Source organism: Physella acuta, unplaced genomic scaffold (assembly GCF_028476545.2).
Source record: "Physella acuta isolate Inbredline_101_S28 unplaced genomic scaffold, ASM2847654v3 ptg000081l, whole genome shotgun sequence".
NCBI classification, from domain to species: domain Eukaryota; kingdom Metazoa; phylum Mollusca; class Gastropoda; family Physidae; genus Physella; species Physella acuta.
In genome coordinates, this window is record NW_026731601.1 from 580,595 (window position 1) to 605,562 (window position 24,968).

At 47.3% G+C, this 24,968-nt stretch overlaps 1 protein-coding gene across 4 annotated transcripts in view; it reads right to left on the reverse strand.

Moving 5' to 3' along the window:
* The window catches only part of LOC131957339 (dedicator of cytokinesis protein 7), a 114,678-nt gene that overhangs the window by 25,699 nt on the left and 64,011 nt on the right, over positions 1-24,968 (reverse strand). For 3 of the 4 annotated variants that reach the window (XM_059322082.1, XM_059322091.1, XM_059322077.1), the window contains 9 exons: positions 24,576-24,671; positions 20,042-20,182; positions 19,821-19,934; positions 17,134-17,331; positions 16,686-16,792; positions 16,359-16,545; positions 13,749-13,895; positions 9,961-10,137; positions 6,231-6,494 (listed from right to left, as the gene is read on the reverse strand). In XM_059322082.1, the coding sequence (XP_059178065.1) occupies positions 6,231-6,494; positions 9,961-10,137; positions 13,749-13,895; positions 16,359-16,545; positions 16,686-16,792; positions 17,134-17,331; positions 19,821-19,934; positions 20,042-20,182; positions 24,576-24,671 (1,431 nt within the window). The remainder of the gene's footprint in view (positions 1-6,230; positions 6,495-9,960; positions 10,138-13,748; positions 13,896-16,358; positions 16,546-16,685; positions 16,793-17,133; positions 17,332-19,820; positions 19,935-20,041; positions 20,183-24,575; positions 24,672-24,968) is intronic. The other variant, XM_059322097.1, reaches the window with a different exon arrangement.

Below are 24,968 nucleotides of genomic sequence, written 5' to 3' on the forward strand. Positions count from 1 at the left end.
AGTCACACATCAGGACCAGAGGACCCAGTCACACATCAGGACCAGAGGACCCAGTCACACATCAGGACCAGAGGACCCAGTCACACATCAGGACCAGAGGACCCAGTCACACATCAGGACCAGAGGACCCAGTCACACATCAGGACCAGAGGACCCAGTCACACATCAGGACCAGAGGACCCAGTCACACATCAGGACCAGAGGACCCAGTCACACATCAGGACCAGAGGACCCAGTCACACATCAGGACCAGAGGACCCAGTCACACATCAGGACCAGAGGACCCAGTCACACATCAGGACCAGAGGACCCAGTCACACATCAGGACCAGAGGACCCAGTCACACATCAGGACCAGAGGACACAGTCACACATCAGGACCAGAGGACCCAGTCACACATCAGGACCAGAGGACCCAGTCACACATCAGCACCAGAGGACCCAGTCACACATCAGGACCAGAGGACCCAGTCACACATCAGGACCAGAGGACCCAGTCACACATCAGGACCAGAGGACCTAGTCACACATCAGGACCAGAAGACCCAGTCACACATTAGGACCCAGTCACACATCAGGACCAGAGGACCCAGTCACACATCAAGACCCAGTCAAACATCAGGACCCAGTCACACATCAGGACCAGAGGACCCAGTCACACATCAGGACCAGAGGACCCAGTCACACATCAGGACCAGAGGACCCAGTCACACATCAGGACCAGAGGACCCAGTCACACATCAGGACCAGAGGACCCAGTCACACATCAGGACCAGAGGACCCAGTCACACATCAGGACCCAGTCACACATCAGGACCAGAGGACCCAGTCACACATCAGGACCAGAGGACCCAGTCACACATCAGGACCAGAGGACCCAGTCACACATCAGGACCAGAGGATCCAGTCACACATCAGGACCAGAGGACCCAGTCACACATCAGGACCCAGTCACACATCAGGACCAGAGGACACAGTCACACATCAGGACCCAGTCACACATCAGGACCAGAGGACCCAGTCACACATCAGGACCAGAGGACCCAATCACACATCAGGACCCAGTCACACATCAGGACCAGAGGACCCAGTCACACATCAGGACCAGAGGACCCAGTCACACATCAGGACCAGAGGACCCAGTCACACATCAGGACCAGAGGACCCAGTCACACATCAGGACCAGAGGACACAGTCACACATCAGGACCAGAGGACCCAGTCACACATCAGGACCAGAGGACCCAGTCACACATCAGCACCAGAGGACCCAGTCACACATCAGGACCAGAGGACACAGTCACACATCAGGACCAGAGGACCCAGTCACACATCAGGACCCAGTCACACATCAGCACCAGAGGACACAGTCACACATCAGGACCAGAGGACCCAGTCACACATCAGGACCAGAGGACACAGTCACACATCAGGACCAGAGGACCCAGTCACACATCAGGACCAGAGGACACAGTCACACATCAGGACCAGAGGACCCAGTCACACATCAGGACCCAGTCACACATCAGGACCCAGTCACACATCAGGACCAGAGGACCCAGTCACACATCAGGACCAGAGGACCCAGTCACACATCAGGACCAGAGGACCCAGTCACACATCAGGACCAGAGGACCCAGTCACACATCAGGACCAGAGGACCCAGTCACACATCAGGACCAGAGGACCTAGTCACACATCAGGACCAGAGGACCCAGTCACACATCAGGACCAGAGGACCCAGTCACACATCAGGACCAGAGGACACAGTCACACATCAGGACCAGAGGACCCAGTCACACATCAGGACCAGAGGACCCAGTCACACATCAGGACCCAGTCAAACATCAGGACCCAGTCACACATCAGGACCAGAGGACCCAGTCACACATCAGGACCAGAGGACCCAGTCACACATCAGGACCAGAGGATCCAGTCACACATCAGGACCAGAGGACCCAGTCACACATCAGGACCAGAGGACCCAGTCACACATCAGGACCAGAGGACCCAGTCACACATCAGGACCAGAGGACCCAGTCACACATCAGGACCAGAGGATCCAGTCACACATCAGGACCAGAGGACCCAGTCACACATCAGGACCAGAGGACCCAGTCACACATCAGGACCCAGTCACACATCAGGACCAGAAGACACAGTCACACATCAGGACCAGAGGACCCAGTCACACATCAGGACCAGAGGACCTAGTCACACATCAGGACCAGAGGACCCAGTCACACATTAGGACCCAGTCACACATCAGGACCAGAGGACCCAGTCACACATCAGGACCCAGTCAAACATCAGGACCCAGTCACACATCAGGACCAGAGGACCCAGTCACACATCAGGACCAGAGGACCCAGTCACACATCAGGACCAGAGGATCCAGTCACACATCAGGACTAGAGGACCCAGTCACACATCAGGACCAGAGGACCCAGTCACACATCAGGACCCAGTCACACATCAGGACCCAGTCACACATCAGGACCAGAGGACCCAGTCACACATCAGGACCAGAGGACCCAGTCACACATCAGGACCAGAGGACCCAGTCACACATCAGGACCAGAGGATCCAGTCACACATCAGGACCAGAGGACCCAGTCACACATCAGGACCAGAGGACCCAGTCACACATCAGGACCCAGTCACACATCAGGACCAGAAGACACAGTCACACATCAGGACCAGAGGACCCAGTCACACATCAGGACCCAGTCACACATCAGGACCAGAGGACCCAGTCACACATCAGGACCAGAGGACCCAGTCACACATCAGGACCAGAGGACCTCGTCACACATCAGGACCAGAGGACCCAGTCACACATCAGGACCAGAGGACCCAGTCACACATCAGGACCAGAGGACCTAGTCACACATCAGGACCAGAGGACCCAGTCACACATCAGGACCAGAGGACCCAGTCACACATCAGGACCAGAGGACCCAGTCACACATCAGGACCAGAGGACCCAGTCACACATCAGGACCCAGTCACACATCAGGACCAGAGGACCCAGTCACACATCAGGACCAGAGGACCCAGTCACACATCAGGACCAGAGGACCCAGTCACACATCAGGACTAGAGGATCCAGTCACACATCAGGACCAGAGGACCCAGTCACACATCAGGACCAGAGGACCCAGTCACACATCAGGACCAGAGGACCCAGTCACACATCAGGACCAGAGGACCCAGTCACACATCAGGACCAGAGGACACAGTCACACATCAGGACCAGAGGACCCAGTCACACATCAGGACCAGAGGACCCAGTCACACATCAGCACCAGAGGACCCAGTCACACATCAGGACCAGAGGACCCAGTCACACATCAGGACCCAGTCACACATCAGGACCAGAGGACCCAGTCACACATCAGGACCAGAGGACCCAGTCACACATCAGGACCAGAGGACCCAGTCACACATCAGGACTAGAGGATCCAGTCACACATCAGGACCAGAGGACCCAGTCACACATCAGGACCAGAGGACCCAGTCACACATCAGGACCAGAGGACCCAGTCACACATTAGGACCCAGTCACACATCAGGACCAGAGGACCCAGTCACACATCAGGACCAGAGGACCCAGTCACACATCAGGACCCAGTCACACATCAGGACCAGAGGACACAGTCACACATCAGAACCAGAGGACCCAGTCACACATCAGGACCCAGTCACACATCAGGACCAGAGGACCCAGTCACACATCAGGACCAGAGGACCCAGTCACACATCAGGACCAGAGGACCCAGTCACACATCAGGACCAGAGGACCCAGTCACACATCAGGACCAGAGGACCCAGTCACACATCAGGACCAGAGGACCCAGTCACACATCAGGACCAGAGGACCCAGTCACACATCAGGACCAGAGGACCCAGTCACACATTAGGACCAGAGGACCCAGTCACACATCAGGACCAGAGGACCCAGTCACACATCAGGACCAGAGGACCCAGTCACACATCAGGACCAGAGGACCCAGTCACACATCAGGACCAGAGGACCCAGTCACACATCAGCACCAGAGGACCCAGTCACACATCAGGACCCAGTCACACATCAGGACCAGAGGACCCAGTCACACATCAGGACCAGAGGACCCAGTCACACATCAGGACCCAGTCACACATCAGCACCAGAGGACCCAGTCACACATCAGGACCAGAGGACACAGTCACACATCAGGACCAGAGGACCCAGTCACACATCAGCACCAGAGGACCCAGTCACACATCAGGACCAGAGGACCCAGTCACACATCAGGACCCAGTCACACATCAGGACCAGAGGACCCAGTCACACATCAGCACCAGAGGACCCAGTCACACATCAGCACCAGAGGACCCAGTCACACATCAGGACCAGAGGACCCAGTCACACATCATGACCAGAGGACCCAGTCACACATCAGGACCAGAGGACCCAGTCACACATCAGGACCAGAGGACCCAGTCACACATCAGGACCAGAGGACCCAGTCACACATCAGGACCAGAGGACCCAGTCACACATCAAGATCAATGTGTCTGGTGGTGATACATGACCAATGTGTGGTGGTGATACATGACCAATGTGTGGTGGTGATACATGACCAATGTGTGTGGTGGTGATACATGACCAATGTGTCTGGTGGTGATACATGACCAATGTGTTTGGTGATACATGACTGTCTGGTGGTGATACATGACCAATGTGTCTGGTGGTGATACATGACCAATGTGTCTGGTGGTGATACATGACCAATGTGTCTGGTGGTGATACATGACCAATGTGTCTGGTGGTGATACATGACCAATGTGTCTGGTGGTGATACATGACCAATGTGTCTGGTGGTGATACATGACCAATGTGTCTGGTGGTGATACATGACCAATGTGTTTGGTGATACATGACCAATGTGTCTGGTGGTGATACATGACTAATGTGTGGTGGTGATACATGACCAATGTGTCTGGTGGTGATACATGACCAATGTGTCTGGTTTGTGATACATGACCAATGTCTGGTGGTGATACATGACCAATGTGTCTGGTGGTGATACATGACCAATGTGTCTGGTGGTGATACATGACCAATGTGTCTGGTTTGTGATACATGACCAATGTGTCTGGTGGTGATACATGACCAATGTGGTTGGTGGTGATACATGACCAATGTGTTTTTGGTGATACATGACTGTCTGGTGGTGATACATGACCAATGTGTAAGGTGGTGATACATGACCAATGTGTCTGGTGGTGATACATGACCAATGTGTTTTTGGTGATACATGACTGTCTGGTGGTGATACATGACCAATGTGTAAGGTGGTGATACATGACCAATGTGTCTGGTGGTGATACATGACTAATGTGTCTGGTGGTGATACATGAGAGTTGTCTAAAAGATTTATGTGGGTGTCTTTCTGTAAACAGAACTAATCTTGAATATGTTATTCATATGTTAAATGTTGAAATAATTTTTTTTTTTAAAAACAGGTACTTTCCCAAAAAAAAAAAAAATCACAGTCCAACTAAAGAGAGAAAACAAGAAAACCAGGGCGGGGTTAAACAAAAAACGTTTTTGCTTCTAATAACAGCTTGAAAGCTAAGCTGTGAATGTTTGGACACAGCTGCCCATATCTACTGTCACATGAAACAACAAAAGCACATATGGTCACATACAGTCTTCCAAAGATTTTAGTTACAAGCGGGGAATAAATGATCTGGTCAAAAAAAGCTGCCAGCCACAAGTTTCCAGCAAGCAAATAAAAGATGGAGCATGCTCTTGTGTTGGTAACAGAAAACTTTAGGTCAGTGCTGGCCTCACTCTTAAACACATATTTGGGTAACATGGGGAGGGGGGAAAGGAAAGGAAAGAGAGCATGATACGTTGCGAATTTTCAGAAAAAATATATGAAATTGATTTGAAAATATGAAAGGCCTTTCATTGATAAATGAGATATTTGATGATGCATATGATGAAGCATTCAGTGGGTGCAATAGGCAGGTCATAGATGTGGGTAAAAGTTGATTTAGTCCTGACATTTCTTATCATGCTCTCAACTAGAACAAAACCAAGGGTTAGGTATTGAATGGCCAGACCATTTAGTCAAATTTGTCAAGCCAAAACAAAAAAGGACACAAAGAAAAGTTTGCCACTTAGTCAAAGATGTGAGCCAAAAGAAAAAGGAGTTTGTCTGAAGCCTGCCCTGCCTACCTGCTGAGCAGGTGAATCCTCTTTACTGTTGGTCCTGGTCAACAAGTGACTTCCTCCTCTCAGAAAGTCCACAGACTTGCGCTGTATCCCCTCCCACAGCTGCTCATGCAGGGACTGTGATTTGGGCAGTGTCTGACTTTTATGGCGGGGCAGGCCCAGGGTGGGGCTGGGACTCCCTCTGTCCCCTCCACCCCATTCTTCAAGGGTCTCATCTGACCAGGTCCTGCGCCTCAACTTCTCTAGTGAAGGCATCGCCCACCTGGCCTAAAGATGTGATCAAGGGACACAAAGCTAGTGTTACTGGCTAGCCAAGAGACTTGCTACAAGACAACAACTTGTTAGAACCAATACAAACGTGTCAGTGTAGGGCTAGACTAAGGAAGCAACCAACCAAGCCAATGTTACAAGAGTATTTTAGTCAGGTTTATACAGGTCAGATTACTAAAGAAGGGTAAGACTTTGTCAGTTAGGAGACACAGTGGTGGCATGCAGCTTAATGGTGTCAGACAACAGTGGTGGCATGCAGCTTCATGGTGTCACACAGTGGTGGCATACAGCTTTATGGTGTCAGACACAGTGGTGGCATGCAGCTTCATGGTGTCACACAGTGGTGGCATGCAGCTTCATGGTGTCACACAGTGGTGGCATGCCAGTATAACAGCTTCATGGTGTCACACAGTGGTGGCATGCAGCTTCATGGTGTCACACAGTGGTGGCATGCAGCTTCATGGTGTCCACAACAGTGGTGGCATGCAGCTTCATGGTGTCACACAGTGGTGGCATGCAGCTTCATGGTGTCACACAGTGGTGGCATACAGCTTTATGGTGTCACACAGTGGTGGCATGCCAGTATAACAGCTTCATGGTGTCACACAGTGGTGGCATGCAGCTTCATGGTGTCACACAGTGGTGGCATGCAGCTTCATGGTGTCACACAGTGGTGGCATGCAGCTTCATGGTGTCACACAGTGGTGGCATGCAGCTTCATGGTGTCACACAGTGGTGGCATACAGCTTTATGGTGTCAGACACAGTGGTGGCATGCAGCTTCATGGTGTCACACAGTGGTGGCATGCCAGTATAACAGCTTCATGGTGTCAGACAACAGTGGTGGCATGCAGCTTCATGGTGTCACACAGTGGTGGCATGCAGCTTCATGGTGTCAGACACAGTGGTGGCATGCAGCTTCATGGTGTCACACAGTGGTGGCATGCAGCTTCATGGTGTCACACAGTGGTGGCATGCAGCTTCATGGTGTCACACAGTGGTGGCATGCAGCTTCATGGTGTCAGACACAGTGGTGGCATGCAGCTTCATGGTGTCACACAGTGGTGGCATGCAGCTTCATGGTGTCACACAGTGGTGGCATGCAGCTTCATGGTGTCACACAGTGGTGGCATGCAGCTTCATGGTGTCAGACACAGTGGTGGCATGCAGCTTCATGGTGTCAGACAGTGGTGGCATGCAGCTTCATGGTGTCACACAGTGGTGGCATGCAGCTTCATGGTGTCAGACACAGTGGTTGCATGCAGCTTCATGGTGTCAGACAGTGGTGGCATGCAGCTTCATGGTGTCACACAGTGGTGGCATGCAGCTTCATGGTGTCAGACAGTGGTGGCATGCAGCTTCATGGTGTCAGACACAGTGGTGGCATGCAGCTTCATGGTGTCAGACAGTGGTGGCATGCAGCTTTATGGTGTCACACAGTGGTGGCATGCAGCTTCATGGTGTCACACAGTGGTGGCATGCAGCTTCAAAGATACTTAAAAAGATTTTCCCAAAAATGTAACTGGTCGGCACAAGAAAACAACCCATTCAAAATGTGGTCGGGAAATAATATGGCACTAGCTAGTATATTTGCCCAAGTCAAATTATATGATTTATTTTGCTAGTTGTCTTTTAAACACAAGTCAGACACCTGGGGTGATCCAAAAATGGGCTGTAAGAACATTGCTAAAGTCCCAGACCAAATTGACAAACATGAAAACTTTGAAAGTCACAAGATTGCAGAGAGAGAACTTTTAATTACACAACTCAGACTTTATAAAGAAAGAACCATAATATGTGACATTTTGACATCAGAAAAGAAGGAAATAGAAAAAAGCCTGGGTGCTCACAATGGAAACTGATTATTGGTCTTATATTACAGAATATAAACCTATCTTTTAAGCGCATTTTTTTTTCATTTGCTAATTTTTTGTAATTTTTTAATATAATAAAAGTTTCTTTTCTCCCTTAAAAACAACATTTTAATATGAGTTTTATTAACAGAATGACTCATTAAATTTTTTTTTTTTAAATCTATTATTGACTGATTCAGGTGGATTAGATGTGTGAGCTGGTGGTAGGTCAATTAATGGAGGGGGTCAAGTGAGGGGGGTGGTATGTCTATTAATAAAGGGGGTCAAGTGAGGGGGGTGGTATGTCTATTAATGGAGGGGGTCAAGTGAGGGGGGTGGTATGTCTATTAATGGAGGGGGTCAAGTGAGGGGGGTGGTATGTCTATTAATGGAGGGGGTCAAGTGAGGGGGGTGGTATGTCTATTAATGGAGGGGGTCAAGTGAGGGGGGTGGTATGTCTATTAATGGAGGGGGTCAAGTGAGGGGGGTGGTATGTCTATTAATGGAGGGGGTCAGGTGAGGGGGGTGGTATGTCTATTAATGGAGGGGGTCAAGTGAGGGGGGTGGTATGTCTATTAATGGAGGGGGTCAAGTGAGGGGGGGGTGGTAGGTCAATTAATGGAGGGGGTCAAGTGAGGGGGTGGTAGGTCAATTAATGGAGGGGGTCAAGTGAGGGGGGTGGTAGGTCTATTAAGGGGGGTGGAATGGAGGGGGTCAAGTGAGGGGGGTGGTAGGTCAATTAATGGAGGGGGTCAAGTGAGGGGGGTGGTAGGTCAATTAATGGAGGGGATCAGGTGAGGGGGGTGGTAGGTCAATTAATGAAGGGGGTCAAGTGAGGGGGGTGGTATGTCTATTAATGGAGGGGGTCAAGTGAGGGGGGTGGTAGGTCAATTAATGGAGGGGGTCAAGTGAGGGGGGTGGTAGGTCTATTAATGGAGGGGGTCAAGTGAGGGGGTGGTAGGTCAATTAATGGAGGGGGTCAAGTGAGGGGGGTGGTAGGTCTATTAAGGGGGGTGGAATGGAGGGGGTCAAGTGAGGGGGGTGGTAGGTCAATTAATGGAGGGGGCCAAGTGAGGGGGGTGGTAGGTCAATTAATGGAGGGGATCAGGTGAGGGGGGTGGTAAGTCTATTAATGGAGGGGGTCAAGTGAGGGGGGTGGTAGGTCAATTAATGGAGGGGGTCAAGTGAGGGGGGTGGTAGGTCTATTAATGAAGGCGGTCAAGTGAGGGGGGTGGTAGGTCAATTAATGAAGGCGGTCAAGTGAGGGGATTTTAGTTCCATCAATTGTTCGTCATTACAAACAGAAAATACTTCTTAAATGATCATTCTACAAACCAAATGTATTTTCTATTCTTTTATAACAAGTTTGTATTTCATAATATTCAAACAGCAAGTGTCTCAGGAGTTTAATACATGTGAACACATGCACTACCTCAGATAGTTTCCCCCACTGAACAAGGTAGAAAGAACATCCAACTACAACTGCTGTCCTGCCACATGACCAGCCTACAGAATGGTTGCTCACAAGCAGAGAACATATGTCATGGTACCAATCATCTCTCTATTCCACACTGGCATGTGGCATGCAAGTTGTTGAAGAAACTGTCTTACCTTGTACTCAAAATTTGAGACAGCTAAAAACAGAACTTGTAGAAGATCTGCCAGTTTAGCTATGGGCAAGTCAGACCACCAAGATTTCAACTGAGACTGCTTGGCATTCTTTAACACCCAGAGAAAACACATGAGGAGGCTTCGGGTAGACTCCAGACTTAGGGGGGTCTTACGCGCCTGTCAACATCAGTAAACAAATCTTTACTACCAGATCTGGCAAGGACATCTTGGTGGATGTGTGAAGTGTCTGGTGGATGTGTCAGGTGTGTGGTGGATGTGTCAGGTGTGTGGTGGATGTGTCAGGTGGATGTGTCAGGTGTGTGGTGGATGTGTCAGGTGGATGTGTCAGGTGTGTGGTGGATGTGTCAGGTGTGTGGTGGATGTGTCAATTTGTGTGGTGAATGTGTCAGGTGGATGTGTCAGGTGTGTGGTGGATGTGTCAGGTGTGTGGTGGATGTGTCAAGTGTGTGGTGGATGTGTCAAGTGTGTGGTGGATGTGTCAGGTGTGTGGTGGATGTGTCAGGTGTGTGGTGGATGTGTCAGGTGTGTGGTGGATGTGTCAGGTGTGTGGTGGATGTGTAAGGTGTGTGGTGGATGTGACAGGTGTGTGGAGGATGTGTCAGGTGTGTGGTGGATGTGTCAGGTGTGTGGTGGATGTGTCAGGTGTGTGGTGGATGTGTCAGGTGGATGTGTCAGGTGTGTGGTGGATGTGTCAGGTGTGTGGTGGATGTGTCAGGTGGATGTGTCAGGTGTGTGGTGGATGTGCCAGGTGTGTGGTGGATGTGTAAGGTGTGTGGTGGATGTGACAGGTGTGTGGAGGATGTGTCAGGTGTGTGGTGGATGTGTGAGGTGTGTGGTGGATGTGTCAGGTGTGTGGTGGATGTGTTAGGTGGATGTGTGAGGTGTGTGGTGGATGTGTCAGGTGTGTGGTGGATGTGTCAGGTGGATGTGTCAGGTGTGTGGTGGATGTGTTAGGTGGATGTGTCAGGTGTGTGGTGGATGTGTCAGGTGTGTGGTGGATGTGTTAGGTGGATGTGGCAGGTGTGTGGTGGATGTGTTAGGTGGATGTGTCAGGTGAGTGGTGGATGTGTCAGGTGTGTGGTGGATGTGTCAGGTGTGTGGTGGATGTGTCAGGTGTGTGGTGGATGTGTCAGGTGTGTGGTGGATGTGTCAGGTGTGAGGTGGATGTGACAGGTGGATGTGTCAGGTGTGTGGTGGATGTGTCAGGTGTGTGGTGGATGTGTCAGGTGTGTGGTGGATGTGCCAAGTGGATGTGTCAGGTGTGTGGTGGATATGTCCGGTGTGTGGTGGATGTGTCAGGTGAGTGGTGGATGTGTCAGGTGTGTGGTGGATGTGTCAGGTGTGTGGTGGATGTGTCAGGTGTGTGGTGGATGTGTCAGGTGAGTGGTGGATGTGTCAGGTGTGTGTTGGATGTGTTAGGTGGATGTGTCAGGTGTGTGGTGGATGTGTTAGGTGGATGTGTCAGGTGTGTGTTGGATGTGTTAGGTGGATGTGTCAGGTGTGTGTTGGATGTGTTAGGTGGATGTGTCAGGTGTGTGGAGGATGTGTCAGGTGTGTGGTGGATGTGTCAGGTGTGTGGTGGATGTGTTAGGTGAGTGGTGGATGTGTCAGGTGTGTGTTGGATGTGTTAGGTGGATGTGTCAGGTGTGTGGAGGATGTGTCAGGTGTGTGGTGGATGTGTCAGGTGTGAGGTGGATGTGACAGGTGGATGTGTCAGGTGTGTGGAGGATGTGTCAGGTGTGTGGTGGATGTGTCAAGTGTGTGGTGGATGTGTCAGGTGTGTGGTGGATGTGTCAGGTGTGTGGTGGATGTGTCAGGTGTGTGGTGGATGTGTCAGGTGTGTGGTGGATGTGTAAGGTGTGTGGTGGGTGTGACAGGTGTGTGGTGGATGTGTAAGGTGTGTGGTGGATGTGTCAGGTGTGTGGTGGATGTGTCAAGTGTGTGGTGGATGTGTCAAGTGTGTGGTGGATGTGTCAGGTGTGTGGTGGATGTGTCAGGTGTGTGGTGGATGTGTCAGGTGTGTGGTGGATGTGTCAGGTGTGTGGTGGGTGTGTAAGGTGTGTGGTGGATGTGACAGGTGTGTGGTGGATGTGTAAGGTGTGTGGTGGATGTGTAAGGTGTGTGGTGGATGTGTCAGGTGTGTGGTGGATGTGTCAGGTGTGAGGTGGATGTGACAGGTGGATGTGTCAGGTGTGTGGTGGATGTGTAAGGTGTGTGGTGGATGTGTCAGGTGTGTGGTGGATGTGTAAGGTGTGTGGTGGATGTGTCAGGTGTGTGGTGGATGTGTCAGGTGTGAGGTGGATGTGACAGGTGGATGTGTCAGGTGTGTGGAGGATGTGTCAGGTGTGTGGTGGATGTGTCAGGTGTGTGGTGGATGTGTCAGGTGTGTGGTGGATGTGTCAGGTGAGTGGTGGATGTGTCAGGTGTGTGGTGGATGTGTCAGGTGTGTGGTGGATGTGTCAGGTGAGTGGTGGATGTGTGGTGGATGTGTGAGGTGGATGTGTGAGGTGGATGTGTCAGATGTGTGGTGGATGTGTCAGGTGTGTGGTGGATGTGTCAGGTGTGTGGTGGATGTGTCAGGTGAGTGGTGGATGTGTCAGGTGTGTGGTGGATGTGTCAGGTGTGTGGTGGATGTGTCAGGTGAGTGGTGGATGTGTGGTGGATGTGTGAGGTGGATGTGTGAGGTGGATGTGTCAGGTGTGTGGTGGATGTGTCAGGTGTGTGGTGGATGTGTCAGGTGTGAGGTGGATGTGACAGGTGGATGTGTCAGGTGTGTGGAGGATGTGTCAGGTGTGTGGTGGATGTGTCAGGTGTGTGGTGGATGTGTCAGGTGTGTGGTGGATGTGTCAGGTGAGTGGTGGATGTGTCAGGTGTGTGGTGGATGTGTCAGGTGTGTGGTGGATGTGTCAGGTGAGTGGTGGATGTGTGGTGGATGTGTGAGGTGGATGTGTCAGATGTGTGGTGGATGTGTTAGGTGGATGTGTCAGGTGTGTGGTGGATGTGTGAGATGTGTGGTGGATGTGTGAGGTGGATGTGTCAGGTGTGTGGTGGATGTGACAGGTGGATGTGTTAGGTGTGTGGATGTCAGGTGTGTGGTGGATGTCAGGTGTGTGGTGGATGTGTCAGGTGTGTGGTGGATGTGTCAGGTGTGTGGTGGATGTGTCATTTATGTGCTTTCAATTGGCTTGTAATGCTGGTTTCAAATGGTTCTAAATTTTTGTTGCCATAAAGCATATTTTCCAACCAAAATTGAACATTTTTTAACATTTGTGTAATAAGTACAAAATGACTTACAAACAAATAATTCCTAATAATATAATTTATCAAAGATTTTTTAAAAATGTGGATTAGTAATATCAGAGTGTTGTGGTGATCGGGGTTCTTATATTATCTATTATAAATACTACTCTATACACCATAGACTAATATTGTGTATTTTATAATGGAAAACAATGCTGGTGCTGTTTGTTTTACTCTCCCTGGCCATTCTGAATGACTTCAAGGAGAGGTTGAGGGTGTTTTTTTTAATATTTAAATTTATAAAACAATTCAAAGTGACTTTTCAATGGCTTATATTCAATACAAAAATATAAAAGTGAGTGTAATCGACGGTTCCCAAACAGCTTTAAGATTATAAAATGTAACTATAATTTAATAGCTTGCCATTTGTTTTTAAAAATATTTTTTCCCCAAAATTGAGTATGATTCCACAGACTACCTATTGCTAAATGTGGCATGCTACAAAACAATGCTAATGCTCATACAACCTTTGAGCCATCCCCTGAGTCTTCATGGCTTTGTGCAACTGTAGAGGATGAGTGGATGCGATTAACTACGTTTGAGCCAGCTATTGCCATAGCAACCCTCTGATTGATTTTGTCACCCTCCTCATCAGACATCATGGAGCCAATGCCCTGTTGTGGTAAAAAAAAATTGTGTGGTTTTATAGCATTTAATTAAAGATCATAGATATTTCCAATTTTTAGCATTTTCAGTAACTAAACAAATTTTGAAAAAAAAAGAGCCAAAAGCATTTTGTATTTTTCTCATTTTCACCCAGAAAATATCAAAAACATGACATAACTAGGTCGTTCTGTCTTCAAAAGTAAAAGTTTATCAAAGTATTTCTAGGGAAAAGTTTTGAACATGGGGTTGTAGAAATTAAAGTAACTACCCATGATATAGTCAATGAAAGTTTGTCTGATAAATTTAAACCAGGTGTCCAATAGTTGTCAATAAATAATAATGTAGACTTCAAGAAAAAATAATTTATCTGCCTATGCACATTTTATGACATTAATTCTTAAAATATTACATTTTTAAGCTTTAACTTTTTTTTTTTGTAAACATGCCTACCCTGTCAGATAAAAGTAGGAACAGTCATGCCTAAAAAGAGGAATTCGTAGCCAAAAAGAGGAACATACTTTACTAAGTAAAAAAGTAAAAATTTAGTCTAATGACATTAATAGGCTTCTAGTTATATATAACTAGTCTCTAGGCTACATTTTAATACTGCTTAATGTCAGCTTACATTAAAAAAATAGTTAACCAATAACCTGAGACACACCCCAAGCCCCCACCCCTCCCAATAAAAACCATAGCTTTGACATAACCTTAATGATTTGATTATTTATGCCTTGCTATGTTCTAGGCTATATGAACAATAAATGCTGAAGGCTTTGTATGTAATATAAAATATAGGTTAAGAGCTAAGACCTAGATCTACCTAGTAAAAGTCCTAGTTACTTCTAAGTTCTTCATAATAGTAGTTACTAGACTAGATCTAGTTAGTTACAACTTAATTACAAACAGGATATATCAGTAATGTTACTAGACTACTTTTAGGCCAATAGATCTACTATCTAGATCATGGGTCGGCAACCTTTTGAGATGAAAGAGCCATATGTTATAATTTTCAAAATTTCCCACTAATAAAGAGCCACTAACATTTTTTTTTCAATATTTTATTATTTGATTTGGATTAGGTAAATAAATTTGATTTATTTAAAAAAATAGTTTTAAATATGAAAAAATATTTGTTCACATAAAAACACACTTATTTTGCCAGAATAATGAAATTAATAATTAAAAAACAAAAATATAGAACTATATATGCTATAGCAGGCCTCAACATAGCAAACTCAATCTAAATGGTTTTGATGTTGTTTTGATTACCTGTGTATCTGTTGCTTTTGTCCTTCCGTTCTCACCAGGCTTATCTCCACCCCATTGAACGCAGGGTAAACTCGTACCCCACCGTCCAGTACCCAGCTCGACCGTAGGAGGCTAATAACTAAAAAACTACGTCACTCAAGTGAAATTCATGATTACTGGCAGATAGGGATATGCATTCTGAACAAAATAACATTCCCCATTAATGATATTCGAAAAAGTCGGCAATTGGGCAGTGGCAAGCATCGAATTATTGCCACGGGGCTGTCCATGGCACGGCTGTGGGGCTGGGCCTGGTGCCCAAGCAACTGTCAGCTGTACGTATACTTTCTACTTCACCTATTCTCACTGTTCTATTGTGAGTTTTTTAAATTCTGTTTAAACTTGTGTTTCTTTACAGTATAATTTTGTTATGAGTTTTGAAAATGAAATAATATAACTATTAATATTTGTGCACAGAGCTAAAGAACCGCAGGTTGCCGACCCCTGATCTAGATCATGGAAATTAGCATGTTAGTCATGATTTTATTGTATTTTTCTCCCTACATGTTATTTAAGGTATAATTTAAATCTACAATTCAATTGCAAATACTACAAAGAACGTTAAAAAGCTAGATTGTCCACATTATCTATTAGTATAGTAGATCTAGTATTAGATGATACTTGTAAATATTGTAAGTAAACTAGGAAACGGAAACGTGTTCCAAAGGTAAATAATCGCTTTTCCCTGACTTTTTTTCAATTTGATTTGTTACTTTTCTTTACTGATTATTTTAAAAAAAAAACAGAACAAACTTTGACGGAAACGGGACGGAGAAACGGGACAAGATTTTTTAAAAAAAGGAACAATTCCTCTTTTGGTGTGACGGTAGGCATGTTTGTTGCTGTGATGTGAAAATAGAAACAAGTTTATTGATGCAATAGCTCCTCACTAAACCTGGATATTATTTACACACAACAGCATCATTTTGTACACAAAATTAAATAAAATAAGATCATATAGGTAGTATGAGACTTAGGTAAAGCTAACCAAAAGTAAAGGAGGGATAGGCTGGAGCTACCAAAATAGAATCACATAATATAAAAAATTTTTTTAGCTGATGGGGTCACTATGTTGGGTGTCTACCAGTGGGGTAGTTGTAGGGGTCACCCCACCAGAGGTTTGTCTACTATTCCTACATAGTTTGAGCCTAAAAAGAATGTACCTTTATTTTGTTTTCCAGCCCAGGATCGTGAAGTTGAGGCAAGGCCTCTAGCACTATAGCTATGACTGGCAGGTAAAGAGTAGCTAAACGGCTTTTGATCTCTGGGTCAGTGTAACGAATGTCAAGGTCATGGTTGTAAAGGATGTTTCGAAGAACACTTATAGCTCTTTGGTGGATCACAGGATTACTGTAAAACAAATATTTATTGTCATAATTAATTCCTCAAAAAATTTATTGCCCCATGGCATATATATATATATATATATATATATATATATATATATATATATGGAAAATGTGTCCCCCCAGTCTGTCCTATCCACCTACCTGGCATCAAAGGATATAGATAGGTCAGACAATATCAACCCAACCAGGTAATGCTGGCTACAGAAGTGGGGACTCAAGCTGTAATACACTGCTTTTGATTTGCCAACCTAAAATTGGAAGGGTTTTTTTCATACACTTTCTGGGCTATCATAAATGTTAAATATGGCCAACACAAACTTTGAACATGGCCGACACAGACTTTAAACATGGCCAACACAGACTTTGAACATGGCCAACACAGACTTTGAACATGGCCAACACAGACTTTGAACATGGCCAACACAGACTTTAAACATGGCCAACACAGACTTTAAACATGGCCAACATGGACTTTGAACATGGCCAACACAGACTTTAAACATGGCCAACACAGACTTTAAACATGGCCAACACAGACTTTGAACATGGCCAACCCAAACACAAGCATGCTCCTGATGTAAAAACTGACCAATGTGGTGCTTGAAGTCACTGAGCTGCGTGAGCTTATGCTGCTGGTGGGGGAGTGAAGTCCACTTGGGGTCAGTGGTGTGCCAAAGGCCAAGTTGAGTGGCAGGAAGTGTTCATGGCTGCATATGATCCTGAGGAAGTCTAGCCTGAGCAGCATCAGACTTGTCGTGTCTGACAGCATCTTCATCTTTATGGACAGCTGGAATATAGGGGCTTCAATGGCTACAGGCAACTTTGGCTAACCGGCTAACTAATGTGACTCAGCTAACTGGCTAACTAATGTGACTCAGCTAACTGGCTAACTAATGCGACTCAACTAACTGATGTGACTCAACTAACTGGCTAACTAATGTGACTCATCTAACTGGCTAACTGATGTGACTCAGCTAACTGGCTAACTAATGTGACTCATCTAACTGGCTAACTAATGTGACTCAGCTAACTGGCTAACAAATGTGACTCAACTAACTAATGTGACTCAACTAACTGGCTAACTAATGTGACTCAGCTAACTGGCTAACTAATGTGACTCAGCTAACTGGCTAACTAATGCGACTCAACTAACTGATGTGACTCAACTAACTGGCTAACTGATGTGACTCAACTAACTGGCTAACTAATGTGACTCAGCTAACTGGCTAACTAATGTGACTCAGCTAACTGGCTAACTAATGTGACTCAGCTAACTGGCTAACTAATGCGACTCAACTAACTGATGTGACTCAACTAACTGGCTAACTGATGTGACTCAACTAACTGGCTAACTGATGTGACTCAGCTAACTGGCTAACTAATGTGACTCAGCTAACTGGCTAGCTAATGTGACTCAGCTAACTGATGTGACTCAACTAACTGGCTAACTAATGTGACTCAACTAACTGGCTAACTAATGCGACTCAGCTAACTGATGTGACTCAACTAACTGGCTAACTGATGTGACTCAAATAACTGGCTAACTAATGCGACTCAACTAACTGGCTAACTAATGCGACTCAGCTAACTGATGTGACTCAGCTAACTGACTAACTGATGTGACTCAACTAACTGGCTAACTGATGTGACTCAAATAACTGGCTAACTAATGCGACTCAACTAACTGGCTAACTAATGTGACACAACTAACTGGCTAACTAATGTGACTCAACTAACTGATGTGACTCAACTAACTGGCTAACTAATGTGACACAACTAACTGGCTAACTAATGTGACTCAGCTAACTGATGTGACTCAACTAACTGGCTAACTGATGTGACACAACTAACTGGCTAACTAATGCGACTCAGCTAACTGATGTGACTCAACTAACTGGCTAACTAATGTGACTCAACTAACTGGCTAACTAATGTGACTCAGCTAACTGATGTGACTCAACTAACTGGCTAACTAATGTGACTCAACTAACTGGCTAACTAATGCGACTCAGCTAACTGATGTGACTCAACTAACTGGCTAACTGATGTGACTCAACTAACTGGCTAACTGATGTGACACAACTAACTGGCTAACTAATGTGACACAACTAACTGGCTAACTAATGCAACTCAGCTAACTGATGTGACTCAACTAACTGGCTAACTGATGTGACTCAACTAACTGGCTAACTGACGTGACACAACTAACTGGCTAACTGATGCAACACAACTAACTGGCTAACTAATGCGACAGCTAACTGGCTAACTGATGCAACACAACTAACTGGCTAACTGATGCTACACAACTAACTGGCTAACTAATGCGACAGCTAACTAACTAACTAATGCGACTCAGCTAACTGGCTAACTGATGCGACTCAACTAACTGGCTAACTGATGCAACACAACTAACTGGCTAACTAATGCGACAGCTAACTAACTAACTAATGCGACTCAACTAACTGGCTAACTGATGCAACACAACTAACTGGCCACTGGCCAACAGAACTAACTGACCACTGGCCAACAGAACTAACTGGCCACTGGCCAACACAACTAACTGGCCACTGGCCAACAGAACTAACTGGCCACTGGCCAACAGAACTAACTGGCCACTGGCCAACAGAACTAACTGGCCACTGGCCAATACAACTAACTGGCTAACTGATGCAACACAACTAACTGGCCACTGGCCAACACAACTAACTGGCCACTGGCCAACAGAACTAACTGGTATGACATAATAAAGTGAGTCCACATTAGACATTAGTACTGGCCAATAGGGAGAGAGTCTAGTTCACATGACACAGCTAAGTTGTTTCAAGTAAAGCTAGTTATCTGTTCTACTCTTCATGTCAAGCAAGGCCACTTTTTCTGGTTAAAACCAGGTCTGGCCACTTGGTTCAACCACTTCTACTGGTTAAAACCAGGTCTGGCCCCTTGGTTCAACCACTTCTACTGGTTAAAACCAGGTCTGGCCACTTGGTTCAACCATTATATATTTATTTCAGTTACACTTCTAGATTTAAATCAACGTACCTCCATTTTCTATTTTTAGCTCTCAAAATCATGGCTGGGTTTATTTTTATAATATTTTTTTTTAAATCATGTCACAATTTATGCTACTTCCCAGTAACAATGAGCAACACTCATCTCTGAGACGTTGATGAAATTTAGCATACATTTTTAAAGCTCCACACATAGTTCAAAGTTGCGTCCCTAATCTTAGGATGAAGGGAGTAAGAAATGCACTAAAAGGTTTGAAGGACATCTTACTGTTCTACAGTAGTGACGTATCAGCTGGAAGACAAAGCCGCGGTCCATCAGAGACAGTAAGTCGTGCAGAAAAAAGGCTAGGCTGTTATTCAGCCCTTTAATTAATGGAGGCTCCTGTAGGACAAAAGGCAGCTTTAATTTGTGTTTTTTATCAACTGAGAATAGAAGGAATAAATCAAGTGTGAAGTAGGCAGATTTAAAAATGTTTCCACCTGACATACCTTAATGTAGCGGTCACCTATGTCCTTGATAATGTTGGTGACCAGTGAGTGGACATCATCAACAAAATGATCAGGGAAGCGCATTTGTCGAGGCACACAAAGTTTATCCACCTGATCCAGGTGTTCAGCCATAGCCTTCACCTGAACAAAAGTTTACAGGTAACCACAGCCCACACTTCTCATACACTGACCCATACCTCTCATACACTGAACCACAGCCCACACTTCTCATACACTGACCCACAGGTAACCACAGCCCACACTTCTCATACACTGACCCATACCTCTCATACACTGACCCACAGCCCACACCTCTCATACACTGACCCACAGGTAACCACAGCCCACACTTCTCATACACTGAACCACAGCCCACACTTCTCATACACTGAACCACAGCCCACACTTCTCATACACTGAACCACAGCCCACACTTCTCATACACTGAACCACAGCCCACACTTCTCATACACTGAACCACAGCCCACACTTCTCATACACTGACCCACACCTCTCATACACTGACCCACAGCCCACACCTCTCATACACTGACCCACACCTCTCATACACTGACCCACAGGTAACCACAGCCCACACTTCTCATACACTGACCCACACCTCTCATACACTGAACCACAGCCCACACTTCTCATACACTGACCCACACCTCTCATACACTGACCCACACCTCTCATACACTGACCCACACCTCTCATACACTGACCCACAGCCCACACTTCTCATACACTGACCCACACCTCTCATACACTGACCCACACCTCTCATACACTGACCCACAGCCCACACCTCTCATACACTGACCCATAGCCCACACTTCTCATACACTGACCCACACCTCTCATACACTGACCCACAGCCCACACCTCTCATACACTGACCCACAGCCCACACTTCTCATACACTGACCCACACTTCTCATACACTGACCCACACCTCTCATACACTGACCCACACCTCTCATACACTGACCCACAGCCCACACTTCTCATACACTGACCCACACTTCTCATACACTGACCCACACCTCTCATACACTGACCCACACCTCTCATACACTGACCCACAGGTAACCACAGCCCACACCTCTCATACACTGACCCACACTTCTCATACACTGACCCACACCTCTCATACACTGACCCACAGCCCACACCTCTCATACACTGACCCATAGCCCACACTTCTCATACACTGACCCACACCTCTCATACACTGACCCATAGCCCACACTCCTCATACACTGACCCACACCTCTCATACACTGACCCACAGCCCACACCTCTCATACACTGACCCACAGCCCACACTTCTCATACACTGACCCACACCTCTCATACACTGACCCACAGGTAACCACAGCCCACACCTCTCATACACTGACCCATACCTCTCATACACTGACCCACACCTCTCATACACTGACCCACACCTCTCATACACTGACCCACAGCTCACACCTCTCATACACTGACCCACAGATCACACCTCTCATACACTGACCCACAGGTAACCACAGCCCACACCTCTCATACACTGACCCATACCTCTCATACACTGACCCACAGCCCACACCTCTCATACACTGACCCATACCTCTCATACACTGACCCACAGCCCACACCTCTCATACACTGACCCACAGATCACACCTCTCATACACTGACCCACAGGTAACCACAGCCCACACCTCTCATACACTGACCCATACCTCTCATACACTGACCCATACCTCTCATACACTGACCCACAGCCCACACCTCTCATACACTGACCCACAGATCACACCTCTCATACACTGACCCATACCTCTCATACACTGACCCACAGCCCACACCTCTCATACACTGACCCACAGATCACACCTCTCATACACTGACCCACAGGTAACCACAGCCCACACTTCTCATACACTGACCCATACCTCTCATACACTGACCCATAGCCCACACTTCTCATACACTGACCCACACCTCTCATACACTGACCCACGGCCCACACCTCTCATACACTGACCCACAGCCCACACTTCTCATACACTGACCCACACCACTCATACACTGACCCACAGGTAACCACAGCCCACACCTCTCATACACTGACCCACAGCTCACACCTCTCATACACTGACCCACAGATCACACCTCTCATACACTGACCCACAGGTAACCACAGCCCACACTTCTCATACACTGACCCACACCTCTCATACACTGACCCACAGCCCACACCTCTCATACACTGACCCATAGCCCACACTTCTCATACACTGACCCACACCTCTCATACACTGACCCATAGCCCACACCTCTCATACACTGACCCATAGCCCACACTTCTCATACACTGACCCACAGCCCACACTTCTCATACACTGACCCACACCTCTCATACACTGACCAACAGCCCACACCTCTCATACACTGACCCACAGCTCACACCTCTCATACACTGACCCACAGCCCACACTTCTCATACACTGACCCACACCTCTCATACACTGACCAACAGCCCACACCTCTCATACACTGACCCATAGCCCACACTTCTCATACACTGACCCACACTTCTCATACACTGACCAACAGCCCACACCTCTCATACACTGACCAACAGCCCACACCTCTCATACACTGACCCACAGCCCACACCTCTCATTCACTGACCCATAGCCCACACTTCTCATACACTGACCCACACTTCTCATACACTGACCCACACCTCTCATACACTGACCCACACTTCTCATACACTGACCCACACTTCTCATACACTGACCCACAGCCAGCACACACCTCTCATACACTGACCCACAGCCCACACTTCTCATACACTGACCCACACTTCTCATACACTGACCCACACTTCTCATACACTGACCCACACTTCTCATACACTGACCCACACCTCTCATACACTGACCCACATCCCACACCTCTCATACACTGACCGATAGCCCACACTTCTCATACACTGACCCACACTTCTCATACACTGACCCACGCTTCTCATACACTGACCCACACCTCTCATACACTGACCCACAGCTCACACCTCTCATACACTGACCCACAGCCCACACTTCTCATACACTGACCCACACTTCTCATACACTGACCCACACTTCTCATACACTGACCCACACTTCTCATACACTGACCCACACCTCTCATACACTGACCAACAGCCCACACCTCTCATACACTGACCCATAGCCCACACTTCTCATACACTGACCCACACTTCTCATACACTGACCCACACTTCTCATACACTGACCCACACTTCTCATACACTGACCCACACTTCTCATACACTGACCCACACTTCTCATACACTGACCCACATCTGGGGGTCGGCGTGGTCGAGTCGGTAAAGCTCATGGTTGCTAAACCGAAAAGTCTCGAGTTCGAACCCTCGGGCAGATGAGGCTCGTTAGCTGGGGACAGCCACTCTTCTAGGAGAGACAACTCCAAAATTAAACAACTGCTGCCTTGTAGTTTGTTCTTGGTTGGACAAAGGCTATGGAAGCAAATCCAAAAAAAAAAAAGAAAAGCAGGCTGAAATCGGAGTCAATGGCCTCAATGGCGCAAAACCAGTTGACACGTACCGCTTAATTGTGTTGGAGGCGTGGTCGAGTCGGCAAAAAGCTCATGGTTGATAAATTCGAACAAAGGCTCGAGTTCAAACCCACTGGCAGATAAATCTTGATCCCCTCCAACACTAATAATTAAGAACAAAGAAGAAGAAGAAGACCCACATCTCTCATACACTGACCCACACCTCTCATACACTGACCCATAGCCCACACCTCTCATACACTGACCCACACCTCTCATACACTGACCCACAGCCCACACTTCTCATACACTGACCCACACCTCTCATACACTGACCCACACCTCTCATACACTGACCCATAGCCCACATCTCTCATACACTGACCCACAGCTCACACCTCTCATACACTGACCCACAGCCCACACCTCTCATACACTGACCCATAGCCCACACTTCTCATACACTGACCCACACCTCTCATACACTGACCCACACCTCTGATACACTGACCCACACCTCTCATACACTGACCCACACCTCTCATACACTGACCCACACCTCTCATACACTGACCCACACCTCTCATACACTGACCCACACCTCTCATACACTGACCCATACTTCTCATACACTGACCCACACCTCTCATACACTGACCCACACCTCTCATACACTGACCCACACCTCTCATACACTGACCCACACCTCTCATACACTGACCCATAGCCCACACTTCTCATACACTGACCCACACCTCTCATACACTGACCCACACCTCTCATACACTGACCCACACCTCTCATACACTGACCCACACCTCTCATACACTGACCCACACCTCTCATACACTGACCCACACCTCTCATACACTGACCCACACCTCTCATACACTGACCGACAGTTCTCATACACTGACCCACACCTCTCATACACTGACTCAAAAACTTCACTGACCATAAGCTCAAAGAAAAACCATGCATTTTTCAAAGCTAATTCTCTTGTTGAGCCACTGGACACCACCCACTGGAGGGCTAACTCTTCATGGACAAGCTGAAACCACAAACAAAATTCTTAAACTTAGTTGTATGGTGTGTGGGTGTAGCATGGTTGTATGGTGTGTGGGTGTAGCATGGTTGTATGGTGTGTGGGTGTAGCATGGTTGTATGGTGTGTGGGTGTAGCATGGTTGTATGGTATGTGGGTGTGGCATGGTTGTATGGTGTGTGTGAGTGGGTGTAGCATGGTTGTATTGTGTGTGGGTGTAGCATGGTTGTATGGTGTGTGGGTGTAGCATGGTTGTATGGTATGTGGGTGTGGCATGGTTGTATGGTATGTGGGTGTGGCATGG